Source organism: Diceros bicornis, chromosome 1 (genome assembly GCF_020826845.1).
Source record: "Diceros bicornis minor isolate mBicDic1 chromosome 1, mDicBic1.mat.cur, whole genome shotgun sequence".
Classification (NCBI taxonomy): domain Eukaryota; kingdom Metazoa; phylum Chordata; class Mammalia; order Perissodactyla; family Rhinocerotidae; genus Diceros; species Diceros bicornis.
In genome coordinates, this window is record NC_080740.1 from 56,748,305 (window position 1) to 56,760,886 (window position 12,582).

General features: G+C 38.3%; 1 protein-coding gene across 2 annotated transcripts in view; it reads right to left on the reverse strand.

The window, feature by feature from the left end:
• NME5 (NME/NM23 family member 5) overlaps positions 1-12,307 on the reverse strand; it is a 28,011-nt gene extending 15,704 nt beyond the window's left edge. Inside the window, exon 1 of one of the 2 annotated variants that reach the window (XM_058541130.1) lies at positions 11,757-12,298. In XM_058541130.1, the coding sequence (XP_058397113.1) occupies positions 11,757-11,885 (129 nt within the window). In that variant the 5' untranslated portion in view covers positions 11,886-12,298. Of the gene's footprint in view, positions 1-11,756 lie in introns of both variants that reach the window. The other variant, XM_058541125.1, reaches the window with a different exon arrangement.
• Between the last annotated feature and the right edge of the window lie 275 nt (positions 12,308-12,582).

Below are 12,582 nucleotides of genomic sequence, written 5' to 3' on the forward strand. Positions count from 1 at the left end.
CCGCCCCAGGGACTGAGACATTGGGGGCAGCCATTATTGTGACCTAGTACAGGCGTGCTGACACAGACACTGGCAGACGCCATTGGAGTTCTTCCTCTGGCTGGTTAGCACAGGGGTTTGTCCCTCCCACTAGAGCACTGATTTTATCCAGCCAGGGCAGGCAGCCCGGTCTAGGGACAGGCCCCACCCACCTGCAAGCCCTTGGGCAACTTGTGGGCCTGCATAGGTAGGATGTGTGGGCCCTCTACAGCAGGGTGAGTGGGTCTGCCTTTGCAGGGCAAGGCTTGTGTGAGGTGCATGCCTGCTTTGGCGGAGTGTGTGGGGCCTCTGCAGTGGGGTGACTGGGTCCACTTCAGAGGGGCGGGGCATGCACATGGGGCAGGACTACATGGATGGGGTGCGTGGGCCTGCGAGTGAAAGGGCTTGTCAGCTGCAGCAGACTTGTGCTTCTCAAATGGGCACATAGAGGATCTGCTCCACCTTCCAACACCGGAAACAATGTGCGCTGCCACACCTGAGGCCAGCCCCACCCAAGTGCACTACTGAGAGAGCTGACAACAGCCTTGCAGGCAGGAGGCCTACAGCAATTGTGAGCCCCTGAGCCTAGCAATCAGCCACGTTGAGGGCCTACTCACTTAACAGAAAAACTGCAGCAGGAATGTGCTATTAGACCTTGCAGCCAACTGTGCTGGGGCTCCCCCCACTCAATAAAGTGACTGAAGGGACCATAGCAGCCACACACAGCTGAGCCTTACAACCAGCTAGTCAGGGGGACAGCCTAGTCTTCCTGTGCACCTGCAGTAAGAGTAACTCTGCCACAACAGAAGGACACATGTAGCCCACACAAGGGACACTCCTGGAACATTTGGAACTGGTGACAAGAGGGAAGCACACTGCTGGCCCTCATAAGGCATCTCTTACATAAGGCCACTTCTCCAAGATCCAGAGATGTAGTTGATCTACTTAAGCACAGATATATGCACAAAGAAACAGGCAAAATGAGGATAGAAAGGCATATGGTCCAAATAAGGGAACAGGACAAATCCTCAGAAAAAGAACTAAATGAAACAGAGATAAACAATCTACCTGATAAAGAGTATAAACTAATAGTCAGAAGGATGCTCACTGATCTTGGGAGAAGAATAGATGAATACAGTGAGAACTTCAACAAAGAATTGGAAAATATAAAAAAGAACCAATCAGAACTGAAGTATACAATAATGGAAATGAAAAATTCACTAGAGGGAATCAACAGCAGAGTAGATGATACAAAAGAACAGATAAGCAAGCTGGACGAAAGACTAGAGGAAATCACCCAAGCTGAACAGAAAAAAGAAAAAAGAATTAAAAAGAATGAGGACAGCCTAAGGGACCTCTGAGACAACATCAGGTGCACTAACATCCATATTATAGGTGTCCCAGAAGGAAAAGAGAGAGATAAAGGGGCAGAGAATCTATTTGAAGAAATAATAGCTGAAAACTCTCCTAACCTAAGGGAGGAAACAGACTTCCAGATACAGGAAGCACAGAGAGCACCAAACAAGATGAACCCAAAGAGGCCCACGCCAAGACACATTATAATTAAAATGGCAAGAACTAAAGACAAAGAGAGAATAATAAAACCTGCAAGAGAAAGGCAACAAGTTACATACAAACGAAATCCCATAAGGCTATCAGCTGACTTCTTAGCAGAAACCTTAAAGGCTAGATGGGAATGGCACACTACATTTAAACTGCTGAAAGGAAAAAACCTACAGCCAAAGCCAAGAATACTTGACCCAGCAAGGTTATCATTCAGAATGGAAGCAGACATAAAGAGTTTTCCAGATAAGCAAAAATTAAGGAGTTTATCACCATAAACCAGCCTTACAAGAAATGCTAAAGAGACTTATTTAAGGGGAAAAGAAAAGACCACAAATAGGAATAAGGAAATTATAAAAATAAATAAATAAATGAAATCACTGGTAAAGGCAAATATACAGTAAAAGTAGCAGATCAACCACCTAGGAAGCTAATATGAAGGTCAAAAGACAAAAGTACTAAAATTATCTATTTCTAAGATAAGAGATTAATGGATACACACACAAAAAAAAGAGGTTAAATATGATATCAAAAATATAAAATGTGGGAGGAGGGGAGTAAAAGTGTAGAGCTTTTAGCAAGAGGTCAAACTTAAGAGGCCATCAACTTGATATAGATTGCTATTAACATAGGTTATTACATATGAACCTCATGGTAATCACAAATCAGAAACCTATAATAAATACACAAAAAAATTAAGAGAAAGGCACCCAAACATAATACTAAAGAAAGCCATCAAATCACAAGGAAAGAGAGCAAGAGAAGAAGAAAGGAACAGAAAAGAACTACTAAAACACCCAGAAAAAAAGTAACAAAATGGCAGTTGGTAGATTCTTATCAATAGCTACTTTAAATGTCAATGGACTAAATGCTCCAATCAAAAGGCATAGGGTGGCTGATTGGATAAAAAAACAAGACCCATATATAAGCTGCATACAAGAGACACACTTCAGACCCAAAGACACTCATAAACCAAAAGTGAAGGGATGGAAAAAGATACTCCATACAAATAGCAATGAAAAGAAAGCTGGGGTATCAATATTTATATCACACAAAAGAGACTTTAAAACAAAAACTGTAACAAGAGACAAAGACGGGCACTACATAATGATCAAGGGAACAATCCAACAAGAGGATATAACACTTGTAAATATCTATGCATCCAACACAGGAGCACCTAAATATATAAAGCAATTATTAACATAAAAGGAGAAATAGACAGCAACACAATAATAGCAGGGGATTTTAACATTCCACTTACACTAATGGATAGATCATCCAAACAGAGGATCAATAAGGAAACAGTGGCCTTAAATGACACATTAGACCAAATGGACTTAGATATATACAGAACATTCCACCCAAAAAACCGCAGAATACACATTCTTTTCAAATTCACATGGAACATTCTCCAGGATAGATCACATATTAGGTCACAAAACAAGTCTCAATAAATTTAAGAAGATTGAAATAATACCAAGCACCTTTTCTGACCACAACAGTTTGAAACTTGAAATCAACTACAAGAAGAACACTGGAAAAGCCACAAATATGTGGAGATTAAACAAAACGCTACTGAAAAGCTACTGGGTCAATGAAGAAATCAAAGGAGAAATCAAAAAGGAGACAAATGAAAATACAACATGCCAAAATTTATGGGATACAGCAAAAGTGGTTCTAAGAGGGAAGTTTATAGCAATACAGGCCTACTTCAACAACAAAAATCTCAAAAAAACAATCTAACAGTGCGCCTAAAGGAACTAGAAAAAGAAGAGCAAACAAAGCTCCAAATCAGTATAAGGAAGGAAATAATAAAAATCAGAGTGGAAATAAATGAAATAGAGACATAAAAAAAATAGAAAAAAATCAATGAAACTAAGAGCTGGTTCTTTGAAAAGATAAACAAAATTGACAAGCCTTTAGCTAGACTCACCAAGAAAAAAAGAGAGAAGGCTCAAATAAATAAAATCACAAATGAAAGAGGAGAAATTACAACAGACACCTCAGAAATACAAAAGATTATAAGAGAATACTATGAAAAACTATATGTCAACAAATTGGATAATCTAGAAGAAATGGATAAATTCTTAGAATCATACCACCTTCCAAAACTGAATCAAGAAGAAACAGAGAGGGCCGGCCCCGTGGCTTAGCAGTTGGGTGCGCGCGCTCTGCTACCGGCAGCCCGGGTTTGGATCCCGGGCGCACACCGACGCACTGCTTCTCCAGCCGTGCTGAGGCGGCGTCCCACATACAGCAACTAGAAGGGTGTGCAACTATGACATACAACTACCTACTGGGGCTTTGGGGAAAAAAAGGAGGAGGATTGGCAATAGATGTTGGCTCAGAGCTGGTCTTCCTCAGCAAAAAAAAGAGGAGGATTAGCATGGATGTTAGCTCAGGGCTGATCTTCCTCACAAAAAAAAAAAAGAAGAAACAGAGAATTTGAGGTGCCGGCCCAGTGGCATAGTGGTTAAGTTTGCATGCTCCGCTTCGGCAGCCTGGGGTTCATGGGTTTGGATCCCGGGTGCAGACCTACATACCGCTCATCAAGCCACGCTGTGGCAGCATCCCACATAAAAAATAGAGGAGACTGGCACAGATGTTAGCTCAGGGACAATCTTCCTCACAAAAAAAAAAAAAAAAAAAAAAAGAATTTGACCACACCAATCACCAGTAAGGAGATTGAAACAGTAATCCAAAACCTCCCCAAAAATAAAAGTCCAGGACCAGACAGCTTCCCTGGTGAATTCTACCAAACACTTAATACCTATCCTTCTCAAACTCTTCCAAAAAATTGAAAAGGAGGGAAAGCTCCTAACTCATTCTATGAGGCCACTATTACCCTGACCCAAAACAGACAAGGACAACACAAAAAAGGAATATTACAGAAAATATCACTGATGAACATCGATGCAAAAATCCACAACAAAATACCAGCAAATCAAATACAGCAATACATTAAAAGGATCATACACCATGATCAAGTGGGATTTATTCCAGGGATGCAGGAATGATTCAACATCTGCAAATCAATCAACATGATACACCATGTTAACAAAATGAAAAATAAAAATCACATGATCATCTCAATAGATGCAGAGAAAGCATTTGACAAGATACAGCATCCATTTATGATTAAAAAAAAAATCTCTGAATAAAATGGGTATAGAAGGAAAGTACCTCAACACAATAAAGGCCATATATGACAAACCCACAGCTAACATCATACTCAATGGAGAAAAACTGAAAGTTATCCCTTTAAGAACAGGAACCAGACAAGGATGCCCACTTTCACCACTCTTATTTAACACAGTATTGGAAATCCTAGCCAGAGCAATCAGGCAAGAAAAAGAAATAAAAGGGATCCAAACTAGAAAGGAAGAAGTGAAACTGTTACTGTTTGCACATGACATGATTTTATATATAGATAACCCTAAAGAATCCACCAAAAAACTTTTAGAAATAATAAATGAACATGGTAAAGTTGCAGGATACAAAATCAACATACAAAAATCAGTTGTGTTTCTATACACTAACAACGAAGGAGCAGAAAGAGAAATTAAGAATACAATCCCATTTACAATTGTAGCAAAAAGAATAAAATACCTAGGAATCAATTTAACCAAAGAGGTGAAAGACCTGTACACCAGAAACTATAAAACATTTTTGAAAGAAATTGAAGACGACACAAAGAAATGGAAAGATATCCCATGCTCTTGGATTGGAAGAATTAACATAGTTAAAATGTCCATCCTTCCTAAAGCAATCTACAGATTCAGTGCAATCCCTATCAAAGTTCCAATGATATTTTTCACAGAAATAGAACAAAGAATTCTAAAATTTATATGGAACAACAAAAGACCCCGAATAGCCAAAGGAATCCTGAGGAAAAAGAACAAAGATGGAAGTATCACACTCCCTGATTTCAAAATATACTACAAAGCTACAAAACAGCATGGTACTGGAACAAAAACAGACATACAGGTCAACGGAACAGAATTGAGAGTCTAGAAATAAACCCACACATCTATGGACAGCTAATTTTTGACAAGGGAGCCAACAACATACAATGGAGAAAGGAAAGTCTCTTCAATAAATGGTGTTGGGAAAACTAGACAGCCACATGCAAAAGAGTGAAAGTAGACCATTATCTTCCACCATACACAGAAATTAACTCAAAATGGACAAGAGACTTGAATGTAAGACCTGAAACCATAAAACTTTTAGAAGAAAACATAGGCAGCACGCTCTTCAACATCGGTCCTAGCAGCATATTTTCAAATACTGTGTCTGACTAGGAAAGGGAAACAATAGAAAAAATAAACAAATGGGACTACATCAAATTAAAAAGCTTCTGCACAGCAAAGGAAACCATCAACAAAATGAAAAGACAACCTAACAATTGGGAGAAGATATTTGCAAACCATATATGTGATAAGGGGTTATATCCAAAATATATGAAGAACTCATACATCTCAACAACAAAAAAACAATGCAATTTAAAAATGGGCAAAAGAGCGGCCGGTCCAGTGGCGCAAGCGGTTAAGTGCGCACGCTCTGTTGTGGTGGCCCGGGGTTCGCCAGTTCGGATCCCGGGCACGCACCGATGCACCGCTTGGCAAGCCATGCTGTGGTGGTGTCCCATATAAAGTAGAGGAAGATGGGCATGGATGTTAGCCCAGGGCCAGTGTTCCTCAGCCAAAAAAGAAGAGGATTGGCAGATGTTAGCTCAGGGCTGATCTTCCTCACAAAAAAATAAATAAATAAAAATAAAAAAATAAAAATGGGCAAATGATCTGAACAGATATTTTTCTAAAGAAGATACACAGATGGCCAACAGGCACATGAAAAGATGTTCAACATCACTAATTATTAAGGAAATGCGAATCAAAACTAGAATGAGATATCACCTCACACCCGTCAGAATGGCTATAATTAACAAGACAAGAAATAACAAGTGTTGGAGAGGATGTAGAGAAAAAGGAACTCTCATATACAACTGGTGGGAATGCAAACTGGTGCAGCCACTATGGAAAACAGTATGGAGATTCCTCAAAAAATTAAGAATACAACTACCATATGATCCAGCTATTCCACTGCTGGGTATTTATCCAAATAACATGAAAACACGAATGCTTAAAGATATATGCACCCCTATGTTCATTGCAGCATTATTCACAATAGCCAAGACTTAGAAACAACCTAAGCGCCCATCAAGGAACAAATGGATAAAGAAGACGTGGTATACACACACAATGGAATACTACTCAGCTATAAAAAAAAGATGAAATCTTGCCATTTGCGACAAGATAGATGGACCTTGAGGGTATTATACCAAGTGAAATAAGTCAGACAGAGAAAGTCAAATACCGTATGATCTCACTCATAAATAGAAGATAAAAACAACAAAAACAACAAACAAACACATAGATACACAGTTTAGATTGGTAATTACCAGAGGGGAAGTGGGAAAGGAGGGCAAAAGGAGTGACTGGGTACATGTGTATGGTGATGGATGGTAACTAGTCTTTGGGTGGTGAACATGATGTAGTCTACACAGAAATCGAAATATAATGATGTACACCTGAAATCTATATAATGTTATAAACCAACATTACCTCAATAAAAAAAAAGATTATTTAACCTACTTAAGAAAAATATTCCTATTTGGCAGGCTTCTTCAACATATGGTTTGTTAATGACAAATTCACAATATCTCCTTCTTGAAGTAAAAACACTCTAATCATCAATATTTTCTTAATATATACTTTGTACACATTAACGTAACAAAACCGGACATTACAATATTCCAAATTCATCTTCCCCTATATATTTGTGATATTTTCCTATTTATTGTGAAATTTTCCTACATTATTTTAGGGAGCTGGTCTCATTATGGTACTTAGAAATAACATGTAGTATAACGTTGCAGTAAACAAGTCTTTCACTTGAACCTGAAACTTGTGTATTCTTTATGCTGGTTCTGCCATAAATATGTTGATTCACTGTGATCTTAAGAAAAATTAGTTGGCATTAAGTTTCTCAATTTGAAAGAATATGAAACGTTTAGGACAAATAAATGCTATTTTCTTCACAAATGAGAGACTATACAAATGAATTATTAAATTTAAAAAATCATAGAAGCTGAATCAGTCATTCTTCAGATTGGAAAGCATCACACTTTCCCTAAAAGTAGCTATTTGAGTGCTTTTTAAAAGTCATTCATTACTACTGTTTTTCAATTCCACTAAAGGTGGATCATGAGGGAAAAATCTCAAAATATAACAGAGGGATTCGAAGTAAACAAGAAAGACTTCTGGCTAGAGTAAGGATGATGAAACACGGAGATAAGTCACTAGGTGAAGGCTAAAAATCTCCATGATTAAGGCAGAAATCCATCTTTCTAAAATAGGTTAGATTTTCCTGAGAGTACAGTGTGAATTTTACCAAGTGACCTATCTCTTAAAGCCCCTTCCAAAACTATCATGTGTGCTCATGTTTTAGAAACTTGATAAAATTGCTTGGTTTGTAGTGAGGACTCTAAACTGTCCAGAAGAAGCATGAGAAAATGTTTACCTAGGTGGGTTAGCACTGTTATGAACAGGCTCTACTAGACAAATGTAACATTCTCACCAGTCAAGGAAAAGCTACTACAAAAAAGTGCTGATATCTGTTCTCACATTGAAATTCATATAGTGAAGAAATAGAAGAAATTTGAAAAGTTACAATAGCACCTGATTTAGTATAATCCATGATTGTTATTTAAAATTAAGACATGCTAGTATTTGTGATTCTTACGCATATTAGCGTGGAGGTTTTATGTTGCTGGGTTAAAAAATAAAAGTCTCATCTGTGGCAATGTAAGCTCTTATCTGCCACATACCCATTAACAAGCAGGGGAAGCTACTTTCTGCAGGTGTGCTAACTAACGCAGCATAATTATAAAAATTAAGGGCTCATCTTAAACTAAAGTTGACAATGAATCAATGATTCCATTGGTTGCTTTAAAATTAGATCAGGCTAAACTTTTTTGGAATTTGAATAAATATTTTCATAAAGAGAAGCAGTGATACTAAATAATATCAAAAAAGGAACCATTAGTTTGTGATGAAGGAAAGACTGCCACCTACTGAACGGATACAGCATTTTTCAGAAGGTTTTCCCTAGATGGGACAAGCAAGCCTCAAGTTCAATGGATTCCTAACTACAATAAAGCCTGTTTTAAAAGCATACAATACAAAGGACAAATATTGTATGATTCCACTTACATGAGATACCTGGAATACTCAATGTCATAGAGACAGAAAGTAGAAGAGTAGTTACCAGGGCCTGGGGATGGGGTAAACAAGAAGTTAGTGTTTAGTGGGTACAGTTACAGCTGAAATGATGAAAAAGTTCTAGAGATGGATAATGGTGATGGTTGCACAACAATGTGAATGTACTTAATGCCACTGAACTATACACCTAAAAATGGTTAAAATGGTAAATTTAATGTTGTATATATTTTACCACAATTAGAACAAAAAAGCAGCATACAATATACCAAGGTCGTCTTTGGTCTGAAATGTATTGCTGACTAGGGAAAGTGTTAAATATTAGTATTTACATTAATTTTAAATTTTTTTTTTTTTGAGGAAGATCAGCCCTGAGCCAACATCCATGCTAATCCTCCTCTTTTTGCTGAGGAAGACCAGCCCTGAGCTAACATCTATTGCTAATCCTCCTCCTTTTTTTTCTCCAAAGCCCCAGCAGATAGTTGTATGTCATAGTTGCACACCCTTCTAGTTGCTGTATGTGGGACGCGGCCTCAGCATGGCCGGAGAAGCGGTGCGTCGGTGTGCGCCCGGGACCCGAACCCGGGCCGCCAGCAGCGGAGCGCGCGCACTTAACCACTAAGCCACGGGGCCGGCCCCACTAATTCTTTTAAAATATGGACTTTTAAAAAATTTAATGGGATATCTTTATCTTATTTGTATATTTCATTTTTTTTCCTAAAATTAATGGGTAATATACTTACAAGGTTAAAAAATTCAAAGCAATACAAAAAGGTATATACTGAAAAATCTCATTCCCATCCCTGTGCTAAGCCACCCTGTTCTTTCTTGTCCTCAATAGGCAACCATTTTTTAATATTTATCTCCTAGTGTTTCATTTTGCAAATATTGGCAAACATAAATATATATTACTTTTTCTCTATCACAAAAGAGATATCACAATTGCTACACATTGTTTTGCATCTTGCTTTTTTCCCATAACAGGACACAGAGAACTTCCTTATTCTTCCTTTTACCATTAGTTGTATAGTATTCAATTTGGTGGATTCATCAGGGTTTATTTAACCAATCTTCTAATGCTGGTGCTAAATAATCTAATTCAATCTTTTGGTGCTAAGTAAACAATGCTGCAAAACACAACTTGTATATATGTCATTTCATATTAATACATGGGTTATAGCAGGAATTCCTAGAAGTAGGACCGACGCGTCAAAGGGTAAATGCATCTGTAATATTGATAGATAATTACCAGATTCCCTTCCATAGGAGTTGTGCCATTTACTTTTATATTTTTGCCAGATGGTATCTCAGTGTCATTTTAATTTGCTTTTTTCCTGCTTCGAGATTGAGCATCTTTTCATATATTAAAGAAGCATTCATTTTTTTTCTGTGACCATCCACATGTTCTGCCCATTTTCAACTGAATTTTTACCTTTCTCTAGGAGCTCTTTAAATGTTAGGGAGATTAGTCCTTTCTCTGTGATACGAGTTGGAAATCTTTTTTCCAAGTTTGTCATTTGTGTTTTGACTTTGCTATGATGTTTATTTAGCCATGCAGAAGTTTTTCATGTTTACAGTCTTATCAATCTTTTCTTTTATGGCTCCTAGACTTTAAGTCATAGTTAAAAAGGCTGTCCCACTCCAAGAATAAAAAGAAATTCATCCACCTTTTCTTCTAGAATTTATATGGTTTAATTTTTTAATACATAAATCTCAGATCCATTTGGAGTTTATCCTGTGTATATAGTATAATACTTGAATCCAACTATTTTTTAAATGGGTACCCAGTTTTTCTAACAACATTTATTAAAAAGTTCATCTTTACCCGAGTCTTTTAATTAAACATTTCCTTATACTTTCCTGTACTATTTTCTTACTCTTTCTTGTACCATCCCTACCCTCAGCCTCCACCTACCCTTCTAAGTTCAACCGAAATTCCATCTTTCCTGAAAATTGAAGTGTTCTCTTATTTTTTAAAACACTGACTAAATAGGCAATAAGACACTGTACAAATATAAGAGAATAAAAAACTATAATTTCAAAAAAGGATAGTACAAAAAAGGAAGATTAAAACTATTCAATTCTGGGCCGGCCCGGTGGCTTAGCGGTTGGGTGCGCGCTCCACTGCTGGCGGCCCGGGTTCGGATCCCGGGCGCGCACCGACGCACCGCTTCTCCGGCCACACTGAGGCCGTGTCCCACATACAGCAACTAGAAGGATATGCAGCTGACATACAACTATCTACTGGGGCTTTGGGGGGAAAATAAATAAATAAATAAAATCTTTAAAAAAAAAAATTCTATTCTATTTGATAATCTTTAACAACACTTTTTAGATTCATTTTCAAATCTCTACCAACCACAGAACAAGGCTTAAAACATTAAATGTTTGTAATAACTGAAAAAAATACCAACAGTCTAAAAGTGCACCTATAGAGGACTAAGTAAATAAAATGTGGTTCATCCACAAAGGGGAATATTACACAGAAGTTAGGAAGAATGAGACAGATTCAGATGTAATGATCTGGAATGCTGTCTGAGGGACTTTGTAAATGGGATTAAGGGAGAAGGACTGTCCTATTTAACGGGAGAAAAAATGTTTGTAAATGCATAGAAAAATCCTGGAAGAACAGAAAGTGTTAAGTGGTTGTCTCTCTGGAGACTGGGACCTGGTGTGGGAGAGAATAGGTGAAAGGAAAAGGAATTTTACTTCTCATTTTATATCCTTTTGAAGTGTGAAAAATTTTTTTTAAATTATCACATATAACTTTCATACCTAGAAGAATAAACCTAAGTTTAATGCTAAATACTGAGGATCTAAATGGGTTAACATATTTACATAAACATAAAAAAAAGGAGCAAAGAGAGGAAAAAACATGATCATGTGCCCAGAAGTTACCTGAACAATGGTGAATCCAGATCTGAGAATAATATCTTGTATCTCCTCCTCTTTGTCAATAATATCTGGTTTGATAATGGCCAGAGTTTTTTCTACATATATCTGCGGTGGGGGCATTGATATCTCCATCCTGGCTTTTCAGGATACAATTTAAGAGATTCTTGACAGGTGTCAACTGCAATGACATGCATTCCCCACCCCAAATTTAATGTAATTGTGATTAAGAACAGCATTAGGTGCTTGCTTTTATTAATTTATAAAGTTAGAAATTGCGTATCTTTTTCTATAAACGGTGTCTCAGGAATACGATTTCTACTTCGCGTCCAAGTCGTGCCTTGGGTTTTCCTAAGCGCTTTCGAGGTGGAGAGGTCAAGGGACAATCCGAGGGCCTGGGACTAGCGTAGACTCTCAGGGCAGCAACAACAGACTAAGTCGGCAACTCCTCCTGCATTCCAGCAGCAGGTGAGCGGCAGCCTGTCCTACTCCGCCCAACCCAGCCGGACACAGCCCCGCCCGCCCAGCAGTAGGGTCAGGGCTGCTTGGAAAGCAGAATCTCTACGTCCCCTGGGCGTCTCTGGGCTGCACCCGCAGATTCCAAGTCCGACCCTTGTCTGGGGACTCACCTTACCACTTGCTCCTCCGGTGCCACCACAACTGGTTGCTAGGAGACCCGAAGCCCTGCTTAGGTACGGTGGCTGCACAGGGCCAATCCCAGCAGAGTGTTTCACAGGCTCTGGCCGGTTCCTTACAACCAAGACAGGGAGCCAGCCACAGGCGTTTTTATCCCCCGTGCAAATCTTAGAGCACTAGACATTTTCTAACATTT